General features: G+C 36.8%; 2 protein-coding genes and 1 pseudogene across 8 annotated transcripts; 2 read left to right on the plus strand and 1 right to left on the minus strand.

The window, feature by feature from the left end:
• On the plus strand, positions 1 to 27,166 carry LOC126628617 (ADP,ATP carrier protein 1, mitochondrial-like). 5 transcript variants are annotated; one of them, XM_050298381.1, is made up of 5 exons: positions 1 to 136; positions 1,064 to 1,113; positions 8,019 to 8,465; positions 8,559 to 8,930; positions 9,365 to 9,895. In XM_050298381.1, exons 2-5 carry the CDS (start codon positions 1,075 to 1,077, stop codon positions 9,659 to 9,661), a joined length of 1,155 nt encoding a protein of 384 aa, XP_050154338.1. In that variant the 5' UTR covers positions 1 to 136; positions 1,064 to 1,074; the 3' UTR covers positions 9,662 to 9,895. The 5 variants fall into 5 exon arrangements, 4 of the variants coding, with proteins under 4 accessions (XP_050154338.1, XP_050154337.1, XP_050154339.1 ...); XR_007625499.1 differs by lacking the exons at positions 1 to 136; positions 1,064 to 1,113 and adding exons at positions 6,456 to 6,601; positions 27,111 to 27,166 and having other exon boundaries at positions 7,969 to 8,465; positions 9,365 to 9,838; XM_050298380.1 differs by lacking the exons at positions 8,019 to 8,465; positions 8,559 to 8,930; positions 9,365 to 9,895 and adding exons at positions 1,654 to 2,025; positions 2,458 to 3,027 and having other exon boundaries at positions 12 to 136; positions 1,064 to 1,560.
• Positions 21 to 27,166, plus strand: LOC126628616 (ADP,ATP carrier protein 1, mitochondrial-like). 3 transcript variants are annotated; one of them, XM_050298377.1, is made up of 4 exons: positions 21 to 136; positions 25,246 to 25,738; positions 25,832 to 26,203; positions 26,638 to 27,166. In XM_050298377.1, exons 2-4 carry the CDS (start codon positions 25,253 to 25,255, stop codon positions 26,932 to 26,934), a joined length of 1,155 nt encoding a protein of 384 aa, XP_050154334.1. In that variant the 5' UTR covers positions 21 to 136; positions 25,246 to 25,252; the 3' UTR covers positions 26,935 to 27,166. The 3 variants fall into 3 exon arrangements, with proteins under 3 accessions (XP_050154334.1, XP_050154335.1, XP_050154333.1); XM_050298378.1 differs by lacking the exon at positions 21 to 136 and adding an exon at positions 6,485 to 6,601; XM_050298376.1 differs by lacking the exon at positions 21 to 136 and adding an exon at positions 23,793 to 23,958.
• LOC126628873 (tubulin-folding cofactor D-like) lies at positions 20,843 to 22,144 on the minus strand (annotated as a pseudogene).

Here is a 27,166-nt window from a genome sequence, read left to right on the forward strand (position 1 = left end):
TAAAAAGGCCCCATTTCTCTCCAAAGAGGCGTCTCCTCCACACCTCTCTCGCTCTCGCTCTCCGTCTCTCTTTTGTCTTTGCGCATTTCAGCGTAGAGTTCAAAGCGGAGACGCCTCGCAGCCACCACCACCGAAGGTATAACTAAATTCTGTCTCTTGCTATGTTTAGATCTGAATTTTGTCTATATCTCTCAGATTTTTGAGGTTTTTTTCATTTTCGGTTGTTAATTGGAAGTTTTTGAGATTTTAAAGTGAAAATACTCTTGATAAATTTATAAATGGGTAACTCTGATTTTTTCGGTATGTTTATTTGCGATGTCAAATAATTAATTGTCAATTTTTTTATAACAAAGAAATGATTCTTTTTGTAGTCTTAAAAATTGTAAACTGTTTAGTCGGACCTATGTTAATTGAATGTTATTTCGGATGATATAGTTTTTAATTTCTCCGCTGTTATATCGATTTGGTTTAATGCGTACTGTGATTTGTTTTTTTTTTTTATCGTAGGCCAATGAGTTGGATATTGCGGTTTTAATGCTCAAACAGAGGAATAACCATTTAGTTTATGGCATAGGGATTGAATGCTTTATTGCTTAGGTGCGGATTGTAGTGAATAATACACAGAATACCATTTGATATGTTGACATTTAATGTTTAGTACCACTTTTCATGAAAATCCTACTTTTTTATAATAAAAAAAATTGTCTTTTGACTCCTCTTTTGGATACTCTTTTGTTCCTTGTTAGTACCATGATATTGACTGCATCTATGACAAATATAGTGCAAAGATCATCGGACATTTTACAGAATAGATGATTTAATAAGTACGTTTGTAGTTTTAATAACCATCTGCTACCTCTTGAGATCATTCTGTGTCATATATTTCATTGTTTTCTGATATTTGATGTCAATAGACCTGAAGATCGAGGCTTGTCCTCTATTTGGATTTTGTAACTGGTTTTATAGTGTACTTAATGCTCTTAGGCTTAAATGAGTTTTGGTCAATTATATCATAATGTTCGTGGTAGATTCTGTTTCTGATATGGTATATGCACACTTGTAGGGCAAGTGACAATGGTTGATCAGGTTCAACATCCTTCTGTCGTCCAGAAGGTAGCTGGCCAGCTCCTTCAGCAATCTATCCAGGGTTACGATAATGGCTTCCAAAGACCAGGGATGTACCAAAGACGTGCATATGGGAACTACACTAATGCTGCATTGCAGTATCCCTTCATGCCAGCATGCAGGGCTACCACTGATATGTCTTTGGTTCCATCAACTGCATCTCCTATCTTTGTTCAAGCCCCTGCAGAGAAAGGCCACTTTCTTATTGATTTTCTCATGGGCGGAGTCTCTGCTGCTGTATCTAAAACTGCTGCTGCCCCAATTGAGCGTGTCAAGCTGTTGATTCAGAACCAGGACGAGATGATCAAAACTGGTCGTTTGTCTCAACCCTACAAGGGCATTGGAGAGTGCTTTAGCCGTACAATCAAGGAAGAGGGTTTTGGTTCATTGTGGAGAGGGAACACTACCAATGTTATCCGTTACTTCCCCACTCAGGTGTGTGATGCTTATTTTTAACTAAATGTTCCATTGGCAAAGAAAAGTTTTGATGCGTACTTGTACTAAAATTGTTACCTGGATTTGTTGTAGGCCTTGAACTTTGCATTCAAGGATTACTTCAAGAGGCTGTTCAACTTCAAGAAAGACAGGGATGGTTATTGGAAATGGTTTGCTGGTAACTTGGCTTCAGGAAGTGCTGCTGGTGCTTATTCTCTTCTCTTTGTCTACTCTTTGGATTATGCTCGTACTCGTTTGACTAATGATGCTAAAGCTGCAAAGAAGGGAGGAGAAAGACAATTCAATGGTCTGGTTGATGTCTACAGGAAGACATTGAAATCTGATGGAATTGCCGGTCTTTACCGTGGATTCAACATCTCTTGTGTTGGAATTATTGTCTACCGTGGTCTTTACTTTGGACTGTACGATTCCCTAAAGCCTGTTGTCCTGACTGGAGGCTTGCAGGTTAGTAAATTACTTTTATTAATTCACTTACCTTTTTGTTCATGGTTATATATTCTTATGATGGTGTTGGCTTTGTTTACGTTAGTTGCTAGCTCAATTTTGGTTTTTTATTACTTTGTGTAATTGTTGAATATCTTGTTTGTGTGCATATTGTTATGGCATAATATTTCTTATATTAGTCATTCATTTCCCTTTGAGAAGGGACTATTAATTTTGCAAAAGGTTTAATGATGCGTCTGCTCTTCTGTTTATTATTTTTGGCTTTGCTCTATTCTAATGCTTTCTTTGCGAAGCATTACAAAGAATTGTATGAAGTGTCTATTTATGTTGGGTTTTAAAGAATGCTATGCCACAATGTTGGAATCTGTTGCCCACAATCATTATCTGCTTTCAGTTGTGTGACATGTTGCTTTATTGTTTTGAAAACTACAGGATAGTTTCTTCGCTAGCTTTGCCCTCGGTTGGCTCATCACCAATGGTGCTGGTCTTGCATCCTACCCAATTGACACTGTCCGCAGAAGAATGATGATGACCTCCGGTGAAGCCGTCAAGTACAAGAGTTCCCTGGATGCCTTCCAACAAATCTTGAAGAACGAGGGTGCCAAGTCTCTCTTCAAGGGTGCTGGTGCTAACATCCTCCGTGCCATTGCTGGTGCTGGTGTGCTCTCTGGTTATGACAAGCTACAGCTGCTTGTGTTCGGCAAGAAGTACGGATCTGGTTCCGGTTAAGAATATTTTTCCTCCGAAGCCATATTAGCTTTTAGATGGTGATGAAAATCTTTTTTGAGCTTTTGAAGAACTTGTTTCGGCAAAATTTTCTTGAAATAATTAATTCAGTTATAGGGGAGCAGGGCCGGCCCAGGCCCAGTGCAGAAGGGGCGACCGTCCAGGGCCCAAAAAAATTAGGGGCACCAAAATTATTAGGGCGATATATTTATATATGTTTTTATAAGAGTATAAATTTATAAAATTTGATTCAAAGACACAGAAATTTAACTAGAAGTGGTGGTTTGTCATTTGAAAATAATAAGGAGGTCATGTGTTCAAAACACCATGTGTGCTTATTTACTTTCCTCTTTTTCACAAATTTCGTTTTATAAGAGTATAAATTTAGAAAATTTGGTTAAAGGATAAAGAAGTTTAATTAGAAACAATGATTTTTGTTGTTTAAAATTAACAAGAGGTCTTAAGTTCGAAATGCTATGTGCATGTTTATTCTTTTCAATTTTTACAAATTTTTGTTTGGTTGGTAATTTATTTTTAGTTACTATCTAGTAACTATGTGAGTTGTTATTTTTAAATATTCGTTTTAATTCAAGTCTAATATTCAACAAAGAATAATACGTAGACCAAATTTGCAAATTATATGACGTGTCATCAAAATGTTTAATTTAGTAAAACTCGAAAACATCATTATTTTTTAGTTTCATATTGACAAGGTTAGTAAATAAGAAAAAAACAATTTATTCAAAAACACATTCAAAGTTCAAATGGAAAACAAAACTCATCATCTATCTTCTTGTAAGCCCGAAGTTTTTTTGTTTCCCTCTCTCAATACAAAATAAATTAGTTTTCTGTGTTTCTAAATTATTGAGTTTGAAGTGTTTTTCTAAGTATAATTTTTTCGATGTCTTATGTGTGAAAATAAATAATTTTCTTACATGAAGTTAGGGTACTTTTTTTTACGTCGTCCCGGGCCTCAAAAATCTCTAGACCGGCCCTGTAGGGGAGTTAATCCCAAACCGAATTTTACCGTGGGATTGAGTTTTGTTTCCCATAAACCAGATTATTGAGTGGTGAAAAATTCCATTCATCTTGAAGTTTCATTTATGTGATTTGCTGGTTATTTATGCGTGTTTCTGTTTAAAATTTTGCAATGATGTCGCATTATTGTGCTTAAATGTTTGTCTTTGAAATTTTGCGTACTGTCGAAGGGAAGTGATTTTCATGCAGCGTAATTTTCCTTTTCATGCGACGGAATGAAACAGAAGTATGAAACTCTTAATTCGAGTGTGAACTTTTTATGGATGCAATTTTTGGAGCTTAAATACCGTTTGCGCCTCCTACTATCGGGCTGATGGAGGAAGAGATTCGTTTTTTCATCAATGTGGGATGCGGTACTCGGATACCACTACTAGAAAAGATAACGTATTCATGATCTTTGTGAGCCTCGAGTGGTTTAATTTTCCACTATAACTTTTTACTGAAGAATAAAATGACCATTGATTCGTCTGTCTCTGTTTGAGAAAAAATTATGAAAATAGAGGAATCAAACCTTGATCCATAATGCCTTTTGAAAATCTAGCATTCTTTGTCTCTGTTTCGTTGACTGCACGTTTAACCATCCATTGCTCTGCTGTCGTGTCCAAACATAGTAAAACTGTTGTGCTAAAAACTAAAATACTAGTCAAAGATGAAGCCGAAACTTAGTGTTCCTAGCATTATTTCCATTCTATTCATACCCAACTGAAATGGAAAAGCATTGATTCATTCACGTGTCTTCCTACCCAAGGGTTTTAGCTTCCCTCCTTCCTCGTAAAAGCCCATGTAAAAGGTATTTCGTCCTCAAGGATATGCTTAGATCTATAAACGGATCCGATCAATTTTGATCTATATTCGGGTCCATTAATTTGGGATTATCAAGTTTGGTTTGTATTTGTATTATCGGATTTGACGTATAAATCCATATGCAATAAACATCAATTTCAAAATGATTTGGATTCCCGCCGGATCTAATTTATGATCTAGAAAAACTTACAATATTATTACTAACATCATTCTTTTAATATATTTATCTATGTTAAATAGAACTTTTCATGTTGTATAAACATAAACTTGTGAATAAGTGTATTTTGAATGCATAAAAAAGTCTTCAACTTCTATTACACACTAGTATACTATTTGTAAAATAATGAATAAATCAAATAATAGGTTAATATTAAGTTGAATTGGATCAAAATTCATATTTGGATTCATTTATAATCAGATTTCCTATCCTATCTAGATAAGTTATATTGGAAATCTCGATCATTGACGTGTCTAAATGTGCGTACTAAACATGAGAATACAATATCATACACCTCCTTAAACCTCTAATTACACGAACCAAAGAGCCCATAATTAAATGTTTGGACAGGCATTTAGGCGAATTTAGGTAGAAATATGTAACAAAATACTAGACCGAGAGATTAAAAATTCAATACACCACATGAATATCAAAAACCGCTAAACAAAGCATTTTCAAAATACGCATTCAAGTATTCGTATGCAAATTCCTTTGTGCATTGCGTCTAGTCATTTCAAATACATTTATCAAATGTTTTTGTTGTGCATCTCTTACTAGTGTAGTCTAATCGCTCAGTAGTTTAAGCCTCAACCATTATAATTATAAATAGCGGATCTACGACATCATTTTTTTACACAATTTTGACACACATTTTTATGGTCGATTTTGTAATATATTTTAACAATCTGAATCATTCATCATTCATAGATCATCCTTGCAAAAAAGTAAACAAATTTAAACCATTAAGACATTTATTTTGTAGTGAAAAAAATGGAAGAATACGATTCTACAAAGAAACCCTAAACCCTTAATCTAACATTCATATGGTTTCAAATTTGGATGATTATTGGTAGATATATTTTTTGAGGGAAAACTTAAAAATTAAACAGTTCAGATCGTTGAAATACATTAGAAGTTGCTCCAAAAATTATGTGTCAAAAGTTGTGCAAAAAAGTAGTGTCACGAATCCGGCCATGATTATATTATAATCATGGTTAAGACTTAATTAAAAACAAAATTAACATTAGCTTTAATGAAGTTGACTCAACACATCACTTTGGAATAACTAATCTCATCCTTTTACGTTTAATTTTGACCAGCTTGTTGGAAGCCCCATGAATTCCTTGCTTCTAGTACAAGGCCCTATGTGCCAGCATGGTCCCAGATAACTCAATTCACCACAACTAGCATTTGATCTTTGTTGTGAATAATACGTGGATGAACCATATGAATAGTCTGTTACTATTTATGCACAGTATTTTCACTATTTATTTGTGGAAATTTTGTAAAGTGAATAGTATTACTACAATAACTTTTTCCTATCAAATGAAAGTATGTGAAGAAGAGAGAAAGGGTGAGAGACTCACAGAAGAGGAAGAAGAGAGGAAATAATAGAAAGAATTATCTTTGTACTCTTATTATTTCAGATTATAATGAAAGCATCACTGCTGCCCTGATGATGTACTCCAGTTAGAGGAACCTCATAAATTTTGTGTCTTGTTTAGCCCACGTTTACTCAGTCGTCACGGCGCCGTCTATTTTAGACAGTTCCTAACCTTCTCACGTGAAATATCATCCGTCAGATCGAACGGTTAACGGCTGCGATTTGAGCCATTCACAGTTATTCGCTTCTGATGGGTCAGCCGTCAGCCAATAAAAAGGCCCCGTTTCTCTACAAAGAGGCGTCTCCTCCACACATCTCTCGCTCTCGCTCTCAGTCTCTCTTTTGTCTTTCGCGCATTTCAGCGTAGAGCTCAAAGCGGAGACGCCTCGCAGCCACCACCACCGAAGGTATAACCTAAATTCTCTCTTTTGCTATGTTTAGATCTGAATTTTGTCTATATCTCTCTCAGATTTTTTGAGGTTTTTTTCATTTACTTTCAATTTTTTTTCTTTTTCCCAGATCTGTATTTCTTTCTGTAATTTTGATTTGCAAAGGTGATTTTTTTAATCGATTAATTGTTTTTGTGGATCTGATTATTTGCGGCTTGTTGCAGTGAGATCTAATCTGCTCGATTTGTATGTTTTTACTGTTTCAAATCTGTTCGTCGATGTCGGGTCTGATTTTGTAGTGCATTTATATGGTGGAAGTGTATTGATTTGCTTATTTGTGGACTGTAGATCCAGATCCGTCAGATCTGGACGGTTGTGATTGGTTTTTGAAGTTTGTGATTATTTTCTGCTGTTAATTGGAAGTTTTTGAGATTTTAAAGTGAATACTCTTGAAAAATCTATAAATGGGTAATTCTGATATTTTTTTTTATGTTTATTTGCGATGTCGAATAGTCAATTGTCAATTTTTGGTAACAAAGAAATGATTCTTTTTGTAGTCTTAAAAATTGTCAACTGTTTAGGCGCACCTATGTTAATTGAATGTTATTTCGGATGATATGGTTTTTAATTTCTCCGCTGTTATGTTGGTTTGGTTTAATGCGTACTGTGATTTTATTTTTTTCATCGTAGGCAAATGAGTTGGATATTGCGGTTTTAATTCTCAAGCAGAGAGGAATAACCATTTAGTTTATGGCATAGGGATTGAATGCTTTATTGCTTAGGTGCGGCTTTTAGTGAGTAATACACAGAATACCATTTGATATGTTGACATTTCATGTTTAGTACCACTTTTCATGAAAATCCCTCTTTTTTCATGTTTAATACCATTTGAGTAATACACAGAATACCATTATATATATATATATATATATAAAAGAAGTCTTTTGACTCCTCGATTGGATGATGTTGTGATTCTATTTGAAGTATTGATGGTTGTTTGGATATTCTTTTGTTCCTTGTTAGTACCATGATGTTGATTGCATCTATGAAAATATAGTGCAAAGATCATTGGACATTTTACAGAATAGATGATCTAATAAGTATGTATGTAGTTTTTACTAACCATCTGCTACCTCTTGAGATCATTCTGTGTCATATATTTCATTGTTTTCTGATATTTGATATCAATAGACCTGATGCTCGAGGCTCGGCCTGCTCGTCCTCTATTTGTATATGTCTATCTGGGAGTACAAGGGATTTTATAACTGGTTTTATAGTGTACTTAATGCTTTTAGGCATAACTGATGTCAGTTAGTTTTGGTCAAGCATATCATAATGTTCGTGGTAGATTCTGTTTCTGATATGGTATATGCATACTCTTGTAGGGCAAGTGACAATGGTTGATCAGGTTCAACATCCTTCTGTTGTCCAGAAGGTAGCTGGCCAGCTCCTTCAGCAATCTATCCAGGGTTACGATAATGGCTTCCAAAGACCAGGAATGTACCAAAGACGTGCTTATGGGAACTACACTAATGCTGCACTGCAGTATCCCTTCATGCCAGCATGCAGAGCTACCACTGATATGTCTTTGGTTCCATCAACTGCATCACCCATCTTTGTTCAAGCCCCTGCAGAGAAAGGCCACTTTCTGATTGATTTTCTCATGGGTGGAGTCTCTGCTGCCGTGTCTAAAACTGCTGCTGCCCCAATTGAGCGTGTCAAGCTGTTGATTCAAAACCAGGATGAGATGATCAAAACTGGTCGTTTGTCTCAACCCTACAAGGGCATTGGGGAGTGCTTTAGCCGTACAATCAAGGAAGAGGGTTTTGGTTCATTGTGGAGAGGGAACACTGCCAATGTTATCCGTTACTTCCCCACTCAGGTTTGTAATGTTAATTTTCTACTAAATGTTCCGTTGGCAAAGAAAAGTTTTGATGCGTACTTGTACTAAAATTGTTACCTGGATTTGTTGTAGGCCTTGAACTTTGCATTCAAGGATTACTTCAAGAGGCTGTTCAACTTCAAGAAAGACCGGGACGGTTATTGGAAATGGTTTGCTGGTAACTTGGCTTCAGGAGGTGCTGCTGGTGCTTCTTCTCTTTTCTTTGTCTACTCGTTGGATTATGCTCGTACTCGTTTGGCTAATGATTCTAAAGCTGCAAAGAAGGGAGGAGAAAGACAATTCAATGGTCTGGTTGATGTCTACAGGAAGACTTTGAAATCTGATGGAATTGCTGGTCTTTACCGTGGATTCAACATCTCCTGTGTTGGAATTATTGTCTACCGTGGTCTCTACTTTGGACTGTATGATTCACTGAAGCCTGTTGTCCTGACTGGAGGCTTGCAGGTTAGTGAATTACTTTTATCTATTCACTTACCTTTTTGTTCATAGTTATATATTCTTATGATGGTGTTGGCTTTGTTTATGTTAGTTGCTAGCTCAATTTTGGTTTTTTATTACGTTCTGTGTAATTGCTGAATATCTTGTATGTGTGCATATTGTTATGGCATAATATTTCTTATATTAGTCATTCATTTCCCTTTGAGAAGGGACTATTAATTTTGCAAAAGGTTTAATGATGCGTCTGCTCTTCTGTTTATTATTTTTGGCTTTGCTCTATTCTAATGCTTTCTTTGCGAAGCATTACAAAGAATTGTATGAAGTGTCTATTTATGTTGGTTTTTAAAGAATGCTATGCCACAATGTTCAAATCTGTTGCCCACAATCGTTATCTGCTTTCAGTTGTGTGACACGTTGCTTATTTTTGTTGAAAACTACAGGATAGTTTCTTTGCTAGCTTTGCCCTTGGTTGGGTCATCACCAATGGTGCTGGTCTTGCATCCTACCCAATTGACACTGTCCGCAGAAGAATGATGATGACCTCCGGTGAAGCCGTCAAGTACAAGAGTTCCCTGGATGCCTTCCAACAAATCTTGAAGAACGAGGGTGCCAAGTCTCTCTTCAAGGGTGCTGGTGCTAACATCCTCCGTGCCATAGCTGGTGCTGGTGTGCTGTCTGGTTATGACAAGCTACAGCTGCTTGTGTTCGGCAAGAAGTACGGATCTGGTTCCGGTTAAGAATATTTTTCCTCCCAAGCCATATTAGCTTTTAGATGGTGATGAAAATCTTTTTGAGTTTTTGAAGAACTCGTTTCGGCAAAATTTTCTTAAAATAATTCAGTTATAGGGGAGTTAATCCCAAACCGAATTTTACTGCGGGATTGAGTTTTGTTTCCCATAAACCAGATTATTTGAGTGGTGAAAAATTCCATTCATCCTGAAGTTTCATTTATGTGATTTGCTGGTTATTTATGTGTGTTTCTGTTTAAAATTTTGCAATGATGTCGAATTATTGTGCTTAAATGTTGTTTTTGAAATTTTGCATACTGTCGAAGGGAAGTGATTTTCATGCAGCGTGTTTTTCCTTTTCATGCGACGGAAAGAAACAGAAGTATGAAACTCTTAATTCGAGTGAGAACTTTTAGGGTGCGTTTGGTACGCAGATGGGACGGGACGGAACGAATGTGTAATTTTTGAAAAAGACATGGGGTATATTTGTTTTAAAATGGTAAAACATTGTGTTTCACAGAAGTGGAACAAACCCGTTCCAGGGGGAGGTGGGACGCAAAAACACCCAAAATCTGTCTTGTGGAACAGCTCGTTTCACCTATTTTTGGTTCACCAAACGTGGGACGGAACACCTCGTCCCGTTCCGTCCCGTCCCGTCCCACGTACCAAACGCACCCTTACGGATGCAATTTTTGGAGCAACTGCCTACTGTTTGACATGAGAGCTTAAATACTGTTTGTGCCTTCTACTATCGGGCTGATGGAGAAAGAGATTAGTTTTTTCATCAATGTGTGGTGAGATACTTAGATACCACTATTAGGGAAAATAACGTATTTCATGATCTTTGTGAGCCTCGAGTGGTTTAATTTTCCACCATAACTTTTTACTGAAGAATAAAATTACCACTGATTCGTCCGTCTTTGTTGGAGAAACGATTATGAAAATAGAGGAATCAAACCCTGATCCATAATGCCTTTTGAAAATCTAGCCTTCTTTGTCTCAGTTTCGTTGACTGCACGTTTAACCATCCATTGCTCTGCTGTCGTGTCCAAGCATAGTAAAACTGTTGTGCTAAAAACTAAAATACTAGCCAAAGACGAAGCCGAAACTTAGTGTTCCTAGCATTATTTCCATTCTATTCATACCCAACTGAAATGGAAAATCATTGATTCATTCACGTGTCTTCGTACCCAAGGGTTTTAGCTTCCCTCCTTCCTCGTAAAAGCCCATGTAAAAGGTATTTCGTCCTCAAGGATATGCTTAGATCTATAAACGGATCCGATCAATTTTGATCTATATTCGGGTCCATTAATTTGGGATTATCAAGTTTGGTTTGTATTTGTATTATCGGATTTGACGTATAAATCCATATGCAATAAACATCGATTTCAAAACGATTTGGATTCTCGCTGGATCTAATTTATGATCTAGAAAAGCTTATAATATTATTACTAACATCATTCTTTTAATATATTTATGTATGTTAAGTTGAATAAGTGTATAAACATAAACTAAACTAGTGAATAAGTGTATTTTGAATGCATACAAAAGTCTTCAACTTCTATTACACACTAGTATACTATTTGTAAAATAATGAATAAATCAAATAATAGGTTAATATTAAGTTGAATTGGATCAAAATTCATATTCGGATTCATTTATAATCAGATTTCCTATCTTATTCAGATAAGTTATATTGGAAATCTCGATCATTGACGTGTCTAAATGTGCTTACTAAACATGAGAATACAATATCATACACCTCCTTAAACCTCTAATTACACGAACCAAATAGCCCTTAATTAAATGTTTGGACAGGCATTTAGGCGAATTTAGGTAGAAATATGTGACAAAATATTAGACCGAGAGATTAAAAATTGAATACACCACATGAATATCAAAAACCGCTAAACAAAGCATTTTCAAAATAATCATGCAAGTATTCGTATGCAAATTCCTTTGTGCATTGCGTCTAGTCATTTCAAATACATTTATCAAATGTTTTTGTTGTGCATCTCTTACTAATGCAGTCTAATCGCTCAGTAGTTTAAGCCTCAACCATTATAATTATAAATAGCGGATCTACGACATCATTTTTTTACACAATTTTGACACACATTTTTTTACACAATCCGAACCGTTTATCTTTTATAACATCATTCATAGATCATCCTTGCAAAAAAAGTAAACAAATTTAAACCATTAGGACATTTATTTTGTAGTGAAGAGTACGGTTCTATAAAGAAACCATAATCCCTTAATCTAACATTCATATGGTTTCAAATTTGGATGATTATTGGTAGATATATTTATTGAGGGAAAACCTAAAAATTAAACAGTTCGGATCGTTGAAATACATTAGAAGTTGCTCCAAAAATTATGTGTCAAAAGTTGTGTAAAAAAGTGGTGTCACGGATCCGGCCATGATTATATTATAATCATGGTTAAGACTTAATTAAAAACAAAATTAACATTAGCTTTAATGAAGTTGACTCAACACATCACTTTGGAATAACTAATCTCATCCTTTTACGTTTAATTTTGACCAGCTTTTTTGTTGGAAGCCCCATGAATTCCTTGCTTCTAGTACAAGGCCCTATGTGCCAGCATGGTCCCAGATAACTCAATTCACCACAACTAGCATTTGATCTTGTTTATATATCCATATTCAATGAGCTTTATGACATAGAAGTTGATGATTGGATTATTACTTAATCGTTGATAAACATGCTCATTTTCTATTGGTGACACCTCATTTAGTTTGCTAATTTATTCTCCAAATTTAATCTCTCTAGCATTACTCTATTGGATCAAAACGTCATGTTATCGTAAATCCATTTAATGTCTTTCTCTTGATTTACGGGTACTGCACCCTGAGCCATGTGATGAGATTAGTACAGGCTAATCAGTTGTCTCAACTTTTTATAAGGATTGATTATCCTACAAAATGCAAATAAAAATGGTACATATTTCCTGTAAACTCATTCATTGTAAGTAATCATACCATAAGTACCAGGTATTAGGATTGAATAACTATATATAATGCGATGATACTACTTGTTCTACCCACCAAACGAGACAACTTCCTTAAGCGGAACCTTATTTAAAAACCTTCCTTATAGTAAGTCCACCCATTAAGACAATAATTGCTTTAGTGAATAGTAATTGTCCGAATGCATCTCCATCCTATAAATGAATTGCTTGGACAATTGACATTAAAAAAAATTAAATTAATATTATATTTAACTTTTTACCAATTTCATCACTCCACATATCATTATCTGAAATTATAATCCCGTCCTAGTCACTCCACTGTTCATATTCTCCTAATTTCATTTATTTAAAAATTTTAGTATTTTTTTTTAATTTTACTAATAGAATTAATATGGACCTTAGGATGACATTTTTTTTTGTAATCCAAGAGTCCAAGTTGTGCCATGTGGTCATCTGTTTTAGATATTTTCTTCTTTATTTTTTTTATTTAAAAAAAATCCAGATTTATATGGACCGTTGGATTTGGAAAATCCAACAACCTAGGATCGCAAACGGTCTTAGTGCCTGCAGTGTGGGCCCCACCACTTGCATTTTGTCGAACCACTCACCTCACACGTGCATGAAGTACACGTGCTTGGTGCAAAAAACTTATAACGTAAGTGATGACAGGATGTGACACACCCCGACCTGGGAAGGTTGAAGCATGTTGGCCATTACCGTGAGGTGACGTAACCATAAGGGTAAGTGATGTGAAAAAGTAAAAAAATTAAACCTAGAAGTGCCTAAAACAAAAGAGTGTGCGGGTGAGCGGGATTGAACTCTTTTCACACGTGATGTTAGAGCATAAGACAATAAGATGAATAGGATGAGGGTTATACCACTAAAGGTAACCATCTCCTGAGATTTTCCAGAATCCTCGTATATACGTAAGCACAACTACTAAACCTGGAGGGGCGAAAAACAAAGTTGAGTGGGTCAGCAAAACAACGTTTTGTAAAAACCTTTATTTTCGAATATACTAACCTCTCACCGTAAAACAAATATAGTTTCCTTAAAACATACTATGTAAGTATGTAAACAATAATACAACAACATTATAACCAGAAGTATACCAAGTCATGATATATAAATCCCACAATAATAAAATCATGTGATAATCAAGTATAGCTAAGTGCTCATCCATCTAGACTGACACACGAGTTCGAACATATAATTTCCGACACGAACATGATTGGGTGTAATCAATATGCTCTAGTACTACAATCACGTGAAGGCTGGTGCTGAAGCACGGTTACATACAAGTCGGATTGCCTAATGCAATCTATCCAACAGGACTGGCACCTAACTTGGATCCAAGACGAGCGAACGGTGCGATGTGAACATACACGTGAAGGACTGGCCCTGACCCTGGGGTGAGTACTAACACCAGGGTGCAGCAAGATGAGCATGTGCAAATATGTATGAATGCCTTGACAGTAATATCCCAACCATACAGCAACATTTATCACAATTAATATCACAATAACGATACTTGGCAATATAAGTGTAAAAGTAAAATAATTACACATTTAGGGAAACTATCAATATGTATAGGTATAAAATAAACTGCCCACTCACAGATACGCAGTCGAAACGAAGTCTCCGAGCCCTGCTTGACTCCGTACGTCCTTGGGATATGTTTCCCTTATATGTGAAATTACTAATTAACTTAGTTTAATAACACATAAACGGAAACTTAAATAAAACCTTCGTAGATTGCTCAAACATAGGGTTTGAATATACGAAATCGATCTACTCGACGTCACGGGCCTACACAAATTGACAGAAGGTCAATCAGAGTTTGGACGCGCCGCCACGTGCCGCCACAAGGGGCTGCACATCCGACCACGTGATGCACGCGCCGATGGCATATGGGTGGTCACGCGCGTTCATGCTCCTGCGAGTACGCATGTACTCCCCTTCTCCACGATTTTCTGCAGTTTTTGCAGATTTTTGGGCCAACTTCTTGAGCCCCTAACGAGCTTGATTCTCAACCAAAAACACTTATATAAAAGCCAAATTAAAGTTAGGAATGTGATGACTCGATCCATCTTCACAAAAAGTTCAAGTGTGGTCCGTGCTGTTCAGGAATTTGGCCTGAAAGTAGCAAAATGGCTATGGTCGACTTTTCCCAGTAATCTGGGAATTTCTTCCCAACTTCCAGAGTTGATTTCTTACTCGATACTTAACCAAACTTGATGATTCGAAAGCTATTTTGAAGTTAGGAATATAGAGAACAAGTCTATACCTAATAGGAATCCAGTCGAGGTCGAGGTTGGCCGGAAAAATGATCTGAAAGTGACCAAATGGTCACGGTTCCAGCCTCCAAAATTTCAGGTTTTCTTCCTCCGAGTCATTTCAATGTTGACCTCTCACTAAGATATATGAAAATGAGTAACACATCCACAATTTCGATGAGAGGAATTCAAAACTAGTGTCCAGAAACCTTACCTTGGTCAAACTCAACAAGAACTCATCGAAAAAGATGATGAACAATGGTAGTGGCCATTGTGCAGTGCAAGCCCCACTCCTGGGTTAATGCTCACGTCTAAGCTTACAAAATAGAAAAGGACAAGGCACAGTGGTGGTCCGACGGCCCAACTCGCCGGAGAAGTCGAGTGAAGACGATTGGGGTTGGTGCATGGCCTTTAGGCCTCTCTGCGTGTGCAGAGAAAAGAAAGAGGGTTTGAGAGAGAGTGAAGTTTGAGTGCTCTGAGTGGAGGACAAATTTTTGGGTAAAAATTCTGATTGGTTGGGTAAAAGTGATGGTGATGACTTTTGATTGGTTCCCCACATTGAGGGAAAATATGTGAGTGGAGGAGAGGAGAAGAAGGAAAAAGCAAAAGTTTGATGGTTGATGGGTGTGAAAGAAAGGGATCGGATCCCTTTTAAGGATTAGATGGATTTGTACAATTTTAATTATACAAAATCTATCCTCTTGACAGTGTTTCGACACTATGAATTTGCACGTGCGTGTACAAAAATACCCGTAGTTAACGTACTTTAACAAAGTGTAACTTTCTCATTACAGATCCGATTCAAGTCTAACACGCGTTCATGCATTCGTAGCGACGAGTACTAATTAAGTACGAAACCAGGAAAAAGAAACTGGAAGCCGAAACCACGTCCACGTCATATTCCACTTTTGTCCAAAAAGGGTAAAATCGTCAACTCACACCAACGGAAAAGAAATCACAGTGAAAAGTAGGGACGGGTCGTCACAGGATGACGTCGTCCTGATGTCACATGACCTCAGGCGCAGAGTCACGCTATTCATGGCCTACTCCTCAATTCGGTGGTCTTAAGCCCACATGTGGCCTTGATTGATTAGGTTGGGGTGGATAAGATAATTGGGGTTTTAGGGGATTCAATTGCTCAACTGTCAAAATAATTAGGTACGGGTGGACTTGCTCTTATAGTTCTTCTATTGTGGAGGACTTGCTCTTATAGTTCTTCTATTGTAGTTTTGCACAAGATTCTTTCATTGGTTGAAGTATTGACTTATCCAAGTTAAAATATTTTGCTCCATTTTTATATATGTGCTAGAACAACAACCCTTTCTTTCATTGGTTGAAGTATTGACTTATTCAAGTTAAAATATTTTGATCCATTTTTATATATGTGCTAGAACAACAACCCTTACCAATGCCACTTAATTCTAGTAATTGATGGAGATCCGACCGTCGGATCGCGATGGGAATTTAGTATGTTATTCTAGAAGCCTAATGTGGACTTGGGAAGTTATGGATCAGAAATCCAATGTGTGGATCTTCATGATCAAATTACGTAGAGTTGTGGACCCTATTGTTGACCGAGAGTTGATTTGTGGTCAACACGTCTCGAAACGTTTTAAATAACAAAATTAGTACTTCAGAACTAATTGAAGTCTAGTGGGCCTATATTGGTGAGACAGTGACTTGAATGCAGGAGATATGATTATTATCTTAATTTCTTATATTAGTATCATTTGCAATATGAACTGGTCTTATAAATATGATTTCTATTGAAATGTGAACTTTATATATTTAGCCATAGACCTATACTAATTAAATATGTTTTGGCTTGTGTATTGATGATGTTTGTGGTATCTATGTGTTTAATTAACTTTTTAATAATGTGAATGACAATTATGGGATCTAAATATTGTTTGCTAATTAATTGGGTATGATTGCCAAATGAATACCTATTCGAACTTGACATTATTACCTAGCATGAGATGGAGATGAAAGTCAGGATTTGAGTTAGGTACTTTATTAGATTTTTAGGAGAAATAGTAATTGAGGGAATTCCTTGTGTTGTGCTCCATATGATTAGATGCTGGTTGATATGCGGAATCGATAGCATGTATGCGTATAACTATGTATAACTTTTATGCTTGTATGATAAGATAGTTAGTGGTCACGAGAAGTTGATAGTGCAAGTGATTCCGTTGAGTGATGGTTCAGAATCATATCCTTGTTTGGATTCCGTTGAGTGGTCCAAAGTCGCATCACTTTACTTGTTGGTTTCTTAGATTTGATATCAGCTACAGAGATGTAGGCTTGGCTTAACTATGTCACTTTAGCCTTAGTCTTAGTATATTTGTGAGCAATGGTTTTGAGAATCTTGTGGATTGAATTAGAAAAGTTGTTGGACGTTTGGGTGACTCCTTCAGGATTTTCTATGATTTCTTAAATTATGAATTTAGAAGATATGGTTATAGTTGTTATTATTTTGGTCAAATTAGTTAATTAGTGTGGATAGAGAATTGTATTGTGCTTCATCGGTTCTTTGATATGATAAATGTTGTGAATTGCGGTATCATGTTGCGACATAATGACTTATATAGAAGATGGAAGGGAAATCATGATTTTCAGGTGGATTTGTTATGTAACCCTGAGTCTAGTAATTTCATGCTTGTCAAGTTCTATTGATGGATTGAGAAATGTTATGCCTTTCGGCTTAAACGGAATGTGTTATATGTCAATTATAGTGCATGATGAACTACGAATGGCTTGATCCCTGGGTAGGGTACGTAGGCAGTCTAACGAGAATGTTAGATGTAGCCATAAAATGTACAAATTTTAATACGCAATTCGAGGCATAGCATGTGCTTGGTATATATCTCGGAGACGAGTATGTTAGATATAGGGTTATTTGATGACGTCACGTGTCAATCCTGGACGTACATCCGGGATCGGGGCGTGACACACACACACACTCTCTCTCTCTCTCTCTCTCTCTCTCTCTCTCTCTCTCTCTCTCTAAAATATGTGTTTTTTGTTGTTTTGGATCCAATTTCTTATGTTTTTGTTTCTGGGTTCTTCTGAAAGTGTGGATTTTATTGATTGGAATGAAATTAATGCTTACCCATGTCATCAATTTGGGGTTTTGATCTTTGATTTTGCTAATTTTGGAGGCTCTTGAAGCCCACAATCCTGTCGAAGCAAAACAAAATGTCGGGTTTGCTCCCCATCATCTTTGCCGCGGTCATCTCGAATGCATAGACCAAAGAACGCCTCAAGCTCAAGGAAATCTTCGAGGATGCTCATGAACGAGGCTGTAAGCCTGTAATTGATTTGGATGAAATGTTACCAAAAAAAAAAAAAACGGGTTAACGAGTGAAACGGGTGACCCGTTAGCTTAACGAGTTGAGTTCGGATGACCCGTTAGCTTAACGGGTTGGGTTCAGATAACCAGTTAAATTAACGGGTCGAGTTGAACCGACCCAAATCCAGTAAACCCGATCCGTTTACAGGTTTACACACAAATAAACATACTCACAAGCAAGAAAACTATAATATAATAATACTTTTGAAAGAAAATACCCACCCACTATAAGCTGCAGTGTCGTAGCCGTCTTGCCTAGCTTTCCCATGAAATTCCTCTGGATAGCTTTCTCCTTCGATTCAAGTTATATGTTGACGCCGTTAATGCCGTTAGGAACATTCCGTCAAGATGGACGGAATATTTCGTCTTTTTCTTCCTCGCTGAGTCGATCGCCATTCGCCAGTTGGAATTTCACCAAAAACTAGTCGGAGATGCTCAAAAATTGGCTGGAAAGGCTCGGCCCAATTTGGTTTGGTTGGAATAAAGCCATATTCGAGCATGCAAGTTCGAATCTGGGTCCTGGGAGTTGTGAGGAGGCCGTCTAAACCTTGAACAAATCAATGAGATTTGGTTGGATTGTGCTCAAGAATAACCTTGGTCGGAGTCGTCGGGAATCTCACCGGAGCTCTCGGATGCGAATAGAGTTCGTTCGGTTCTCGGGTTTGCGTGCGAACTCGAGTGTTTGTTTGGTGTTCCTGCGTTCTGGGCATAGAGAGGGACATAGTGATGGTTATTTGGTGATGGTTGTCTCGCCGTAGAAAGCGAGATGGGTGGTGGGGACGGTCTCGATGTTGCACAATGCAATAGAGAGAGTGTGCAAACAGAGCTCGGGGGAAGAAGGAGAAAGTGAGAGGGGTCTGGTTCGGTTTGTGTGGGTTAATTACTCATAAAATGCTTTGACAAAAAAAAAAAAAAAAAAAAAACCACATAAAATGCGCATAACGAAAACATTTTTGAAATTTCCGGAGGGTGTAAAATTACGATTCCATCTTTCATCTTAAAATGCACATAACTTGTTCATTACACGTCTAAATTACATCATGTTTGTGCTCACGTATTCGTATTGATGAGTACTAATTAAATAGGATGATAAAATGGTAAATTATGTAATTAAATAGGATGATATACAATTGCTACAGTTCAATAAAAATGTCAATATAGGCTAGATTTATAAGTCAGTATTCCAGACAACCTTCACAACAACAGGTACAACTTTCGGAAGGGTGATAGGTAAGAGCAAACCCTCTATGCGCCAATTCAGCCAGTGCTAAGCAACCACCATGCCATGACCCATCACCCTGAAAAAGTACTATATCAGTACAGCTTTTTGAGCAATATAATTGGTACAATTATTTACAACTAATGAAAGGGCGTGACGATGCGATGTTTTAAAGGATTACGGAAATCCATGTAAGCATGAAAGATTTTCCAGCAAGGACAATTTAACCAGTTGAATTATAGAAGTATGGGAAAAGACACCAAACAAAGCAACCAAACTATATGCAGATGGGCTTGGGTTTTCAAGTTCATAACAAACAGTTTGGTTAAAAGGCAAGATAAAAATGTCTGCAGATAAGCAGATAAGCAGATTATTGATGAATGGCAGCTTCTCCAAAGGTTATTTAATATATCAGAAAGCCAGCAATGTTCCAACCAATAAAATTCTATAGAAAGATCAAGTAAGTAGCTCTCTAGTGCAACCTTATCCATGCACATGAAACCCTCGGTTTTAGTTTTCTAAGAGACAAACGTTTCGAAGAATTAGACCCAAAAAGAAAACTTAAGGATGAAGCTGAAAGAAAGGCTTATTGGAATTCATGTCAATTATAATGGACTGGCATCTCGAAAGGGAACAGAAGACATGATGATCGTTGCATTCCTCAAGGACCACCAACTATTTTGAGCATTGAACCTCATGGATTAATGACGGTGGTGGAGAGGATAAACCAGTGAACTAAACTGAACAACTGTTCCTGAGTATTTACCACAGCAACATATTGTTCCTCATTTCCAAGGTAATTTAGGAGGATTTCATCTAATGGATCTGACTTTCTGTAAATGTGTTTTCTCATTCCAACATCGAATGCCTCAGCCAGATCATCCACATCTTGGAAATCAGACTTTTAGTCAGTTTTTTTTATCTCACAAGCATAACTAATACTCCTTTAAGTTCGTCTGTATAAACTCACTTTTGAGGAGAATCATTTCAAAGCTGTTATGCAGATGGGCTTGGCTTTTCAACTTCATAACAATCAGTTTGGTTAAAAGGCAAGATCAAAATGTCTGCAGATAAGCAGATAAAGAGGCCACTAGATGTTGTATTATGCATGGTCTAACCCAAACTGACTTATGGGTAGGGATTTGCCCTGTAACTTGAATTTTCCATTGAAAAGTTAAAGAAAATAAACAAATAAATAAACGTATCAGTTTAGAGAATCAAAAACATAAATGCAATATGCAACTTGCAATCCTCTCAAAAATCATCATACTTGCTCAAAGATCACAATTATTGGTCCTTGACTCTTTAGACATAATCTTTCTCAACTAAATTGCAAACTATGTTAGGGTTCAGATCATATGAACTACAAAGAAGTAAAAGCAAACCTTGAAATAACAGCCAGTGCTTCTGTAGCTCCAAGAACCGGAAATGATTGATGGCATCATCTGTCAGAGAAGATAGGACTTCGTGTGTCCATTCAACAAAGCTGAAGAAGAAAATGTATAAGAAAAAGGTAAGCAAATGCAGCAATAAGAGTGGTCTAGAATTACAACATAATAGCGAGATGTAGAACCATGCACATCAGTATGTGTGTGTAATGTACAAGTACTTAAGGTTGAGCGTTCGTATTAAATTTATCACATTCTAAGTTGCTTGACATCGAGCATTCATACTATCTTATATTCAAAGCATTAGCAGTAGAACCAGTACTAAACTTTAAAAAAAAGGTCGTACCCAGTGCACAAGGCTCCCGCTTTAGGCAGGGTCTGGGAGAGGTAAATGTCGGCTAGCCTTACCCCCATTTATGGAGAGGCTGCTCCCAAAACCAGTACTAAACTTTAAGTCTCAAAAAAAAAAAAAAAAAAACAAATTTATAGTGATGCAGAAATAAAACCAAGAGAGGATAAACTCATATTCTCTTTGGCATGTCTGGTCGTGTTAGAAGCTTCAAGAGCAGCAATAGGACGCATAGGGCCTGAATTTGAAAGGTAATCTTTGGAGAACCCTACTATCCTCAGTACCAGAGGAGCTGGCTCAAGTTTCCAAGATTACTTTTGTTTGCAATGCTAGTATCAACAGTGGAGATATCAAACGGAACCAACACGAGTATAGACAGCCACAAAAGCATCACACATTTAGCTTCCATCTCTCCTGTACTTTCCTGACGCAGTGATGACACTGACTTTGTGTGATGGCACTTCTCCAAGAGAGACACAGCAAGTTCCAAGTTGAATATCAGAGTGCGCAACGAACAAGTCAGAACGGCTACAAAACCTTAACATGCTACACTGTGACTGACTTGTTTCTCAAACTAAATTACAAGCAATATTTATAAAGAACTAAACCTAAGAAATCCTAACTCGGATGGGCTAGGCACAAATCCTAAACTAACAAGCAAAACCTAAATACTAAAATAAACCTAAATACTAATATTTTCCAACACCCCCGTCAAACTCATGGCGGTACACGACATGAGTTTGCCAAAGTAGATGTGGATGCAAGACTCCAAATTCCAGTGTCAATGCCAATGCTGATGTCAATGCCGAAATTCCAGTGCCAATGTCAATGCCGATGCCAATGCCAGTGCCAATGTCAATGCCAATACCAATGCCAATGGCAATACCAATACCAATGTCAAATTCCAATACCATGCCCAATGCAAGAATACTCAGGCAACAAAACCTCAAAACAACCATTTTTTTTTTCTTCCTTTCCCCCCTTTTTTTTTCCTTCCTTTCCCCCCTTTTTTTTCCTTCCTTCTTCCTTCCCTTTTTTCCTTCTGTGCGAACCAACAACATCAGCCTTTTTTTTTTCTTTTTTTCGCGGGTGTACGGTTGTGGACGGATCCAGATGCAGGGTGGGGCTAGGGAATGAAGAAATCTTAGTGCGATGGAGCATTTTCAAATTTGGGTGTGAGACAAATTCACCAAATTCTTTTTTTCAAAAACAGAATTTTTTTTTTCTTTGTTTCATACTACCAAGGACAAATTGAAAACCAAACCAGAAAACGTAAAAAATCTACGGATGGAAACTGGAAAGAAACAAAACTGATACGAACAAACAGAAGCAAATTAGATCCCGAAGAATCAAAACCTGCTATGATACCAAGTTGAATATCAGAGTACGCAACGAACAAGACTAAACAAAAATAAGAACATTATTAAACAAACTGAGAATGCCGGAACGGCTACGAAACCCTAAAATGCTATATTGTGACTGACTTGTTTCTCAAACTAAATTACAAGCAATATTTATAGAGAACTAAACCTAAGAAACTCTAACTCATGGGCTAGGCCTAAATCCTAAACTAACAATCAAAACCCAAATACTAAAATAAACTTAAATACTAATATTTTCCAACTTTTTGTGTGATGGCACTTCTCCAAGAGAGACACAGCAAGTTCCTGACAACCGCCTTGTATCCACTGTGACCAGAGAATAAAGAATGATGCATATAGGTTTAATTACTTCAAGAATTTCATCCGAAGCTACACCTAATTCACTTGTTTTTGAGCGGGGTAGCCATGCTCTCCAAAAAAAAAAAAAAATTTGCTTTCCTTAAAAAATGACTAAACTCTTTGTGGTGGTAATTATAGATATGGCTAGAAAAATTTTCTCTTTTTTAAATAAAATTAAAGAGTACCCAAAGAAGAAATTTAGGTGTACGAAAAACCACTCTATCAAAATTCAAAAGCTAATAACATTTTGACCTTTCGACAAAAAAAAATGAATAAACTTTCTAACCTAGTACTCTCTACTAATTAATATAACACTCATTGTCAACCAAAATTCTATGAAATTACTAGTTTAACTCTCTAATTAAAACAGAACATGAAATATGAGGCAGAAATGTAATTTCACACAACCAAATTTTGCTATTTTTTTTCAAAGCCTCACTTACATGTAATTTTAACATATCTCTAATTTTAAAAAATAAAAACAAATAAATAAATAAATAAAATTTCTCACTCTCACATTCTCTATCACTCTCGTCCTCTCTCATTCTATTTCAAAAATAAAAATAAAAAATTTTCTCACATACTTTGTACGTGCCCATATACTAATACACAACTATCTCAATTCAGTTATTGGCCACGGTTTGTTAATAAAAAAAAAATGATGTAAGTTTATCATTTTCAAAAAGGAAAATACAAAACCGTTACGGCCCATATTCCAACCTAAACACATACTTGGCTTAGCCCATATTACTCAGTCGTCACGGGCCGTCTATTTAGACAGTTCGTAACCTTCCCAAGTGAAATATCATCCATCAGATCGAATAATTAACGGCTGTGATTTGAGACATTCCCCACTTATTCGCTTCTTATGAATCAGGCGTCAGCCATTAAAAGGGTATTCGTCTCCTCCACACCTCTCACGCTCTCGCTCTCAGTCTCTCTTTTGTCTTTGCGCATTTCAGCGTAGAGCTCAAAGCGGAGACGTCTCGCAGCCGCCACCTCCGAAGGTATAATCTAAATTTCCTCCTGCTATGTTTAGATCTGAATTTTGTCAGTATCGCTTTCAGATTTTTGGGATTTTTTTCATTTACTTTCAATTTTTTTCCAGATCTGTATTTTTTTCTGAAATTTTGATGTGCAAAGGTGATTTTTTTAATCGATTAATTGATTTTTTGGATCTGATTATTTGCGACTTGTAGTGAGATCTGATCTGCTCGATTTGTTTGCTTTACTGTTTCATATATGTTCATCGTTGTCAGATCTGATTTTCTAGTACATTTTTATGGTGGAACTGTATTGATTTACTTATTTGTTGATTGTAGGTTTGGATCCTTTAGATCTGGACGGTTATGATTGGTTAACGAAGTTTGTGTTTGTTTTATTTCGTTTAGGTGATTCTTTGATGTCGTTAATTGGAAGTTTTTGATTTTTTAAGTGAATGCTCTTGATAAATGTGACGAATAATAAATTGTCGATTTTGGTAACAAAGAAATGATTTTTTTTTTGGTAGTCTTAAAAATTCTGAACTGTTTAGTCGGATCTATGATTACTGAATGTTATTTTGGATGATATGGTTTTCAATTTCTTCGGTGTTTACGATTTATTTTAATGCGTAATGTGATTCAATTTTTTATCATAGGCTAAGGAGTTGTATGTTGGGGTTTTAATTCTCAAACCTAAAGCAATAACCATTTATTTTACGGCATAGGGATTGAAATCTTTATTGCTTAGGTGCACATTTCAGTGAGTAATAAACAGATTACCATCTGATATGCTGACAGTTCATGTTTCGTACCACTTAAGTTTTCATGAAAACCGTACTTTTTTGTTAAAAAATGTTTTTAACTCCCCTATTTGACGAGGTTGTGGTTCTATTTGAAGCATTAATTGTGTGGATGTTCTTTTGTTCCTTGATAGTACCATGATGTTGACTGCATCCATGACAAAATAGTGCAAAGATTCGCACATTTTATAGAATAGATGATCTGATAAGTACGTATGTAGTTTTTAGTAACCATCTGCTACCTTTTGAGGTCATTCTGTGTCTGAAATTTGATTGTTTTCTGATTATTGATGTCAATAGACCTGAAGATTGAGGCTCGTCCTCTATTATTATCTGTCTCTGGAAGTACAAATGATTTTATAACTGGTTTTATAGTCTACTTGATGCTCTTATACATAATTGATGTCAGTTCAGTTTTGGTCAAGTAGTATCATTTACATCAGGAATGGTTATTATTTTTGGTTATCGTGGTAGATTCTGTTTCTGATATGGTATATGCACATTCTTGTAGGGCAACAATGGTTGATCAGGTTCAACATCCTTCTGTCGTCCAGAAGGTAGCTGGCCAGCTCCTTCAGCAATCTATCCAGGGTTACGATAATGGCTTCCAAAGACCAGGAATGTACCAAAGACGTGCTTATGGGAACTACACTAATGCTGCACTGCAGTATCCCTTCATGCCAGCATGCAGAGCTACCACTGATATGTCTTTGGTTCCATCAACTGCATCACCCATCTTTGTTCAAGCCCCTGCAGAGAAAGGCCACTTTCTGATTGATTTTCTCATGGGTGGAGTCTCTGCTGCCGTGTCTAAAACTGCTGCTGCCCCAATTGAGCGTGTCAAGCTGTTGATTCAAAACCAGGATGAGATGATCAAAACTGGTCGTTTGTCTCAACCCTACAAGGGCATTGGGGAGTGCTTTAGCCGTACAATCAAGGAAGAGGGTTTTGGTTCATTGTGGAGAGGGAACACTGCCAATGTTATCCGTTACTTCCCCACTCAGGTTTGTAATGTTAATTTTCTACTAAATGTTCCGTTGGCAAAGAAAAGTTTTGATGCGTACTTGTACTAAAATTGTTACCTGGATTTGTTGTAGGCCTTGAACTTTGCATTCAAGGATTACTTCAAGAGGCTGTTCAACTTCAAGAAAGACCGGGACGGTTATTGGAAATGGTTTGCTGGTAACTTGGCTTCAGGAGGTGCTGCTGGTGCTTCTTCTCTTTTCTTTGTCTACTCGTTGGATTATGCTCGTACTCGTTTGGCTAATGATTCTAAAGCTGCAAAGAAGGGAGGAGAAAGACAATTCAATGGTCTGGTTGATGTCTACAGGAAGACTTTGAAATCTGATGGAATTGCTGGTCTTTACCGTGGATTCAACATCTCCTGTGTTGGAATTATTGTCTACCGTGGTCTCTACTTTGGACTGTATGATTCACTGAAGCCTGTTGTCCTGACTGGAGGCTTGCAGGTTAGTGAATTACTTTTATCTATTCACTTACCTTTTTGTTCATAGTTATATATTCTTATGATGGTGTTGGCTTTGTTTATGTTAGTTGCTAGCTCAATTTTGGTTTTTTATTACGTTCTGTGTAATTGCTGAATATCTTGTATGTGTGCATATTGTTATGGCATAATATTTCTTATATTAGTCATTCATTTCCCTTTGAGAAGGGACTATTAATTTTGCAAAAGGTTTAATGATGCGTCTGCTCTTCTGTTTATTATTTTTGGCTTTGCTCTATTCTAATGCTTTCTTTGCGAAGCATTACAAAGAATTGTATGAAGTGTCTATTTATGTTGGTTTTTAAAGAATGCTATGCCACAATGTTCAAATCTGTTGCCCACAATCGTTATCTGCTTTCAGTTGTGTGACATGTTGCTTATTTTTGTTGAAAACTACAGGATAGTTTCTTCGCTAGCTTTGCCCTTGGTTGGGTCATCACCAATGGTGCTGGTCTTGCATCCTACCCAATTGACACTGTCCGCAGAAGAATGATGATGACCTCCGGTGAAGCCGTCAAGTACAAGAGTTCCCTGGATGCCTTCCAACAAATCTTGAAGAACGAGGGTGCCAAGTCTCTCTTCAAGGGTGCTGGTGCTAACATCCTCCGTGCCATTGCTGGTGCTGGTGTGCTGTCTGGTTATGACAAGCTACAGCTGCTTGTGTTCGGCAAGAAGTACGGATCTGGTTCCGGTTAAGAATATTTTTCCTCCAAAGCCATATTAGCTTTTAGATGGTGATGAAAATCTTTTCGAGTTTTTTAAGAACTCATTTCGGCAAAATTTTCTTAAATAATTCAGTTATAGGGGAGTTAATCCCAAACCGAATTTTATTGGGGGATTGAGTTTTGTTTCCCATAAACCAGATTATTGAGTGGTGAAAAATTCCATTCATCTTGAAGTTTCATTTATGTGATTTGCTAGTTATTTA

Source organism: Malus sylvestris, chromosome 7 (assembly GCF_916048215.2).
Source record: "Malus sylvestris chromosome 7, drMalSylv7.2, whole genome shotgun sequence".
NCBI classification, from domain to species: domain Eukaryota; kingdom Viridiplantae; phylum Streptophyta; class Magnoliopsida; order Rosales; family Rosaceae; genus Malus; species Malus sylvestris.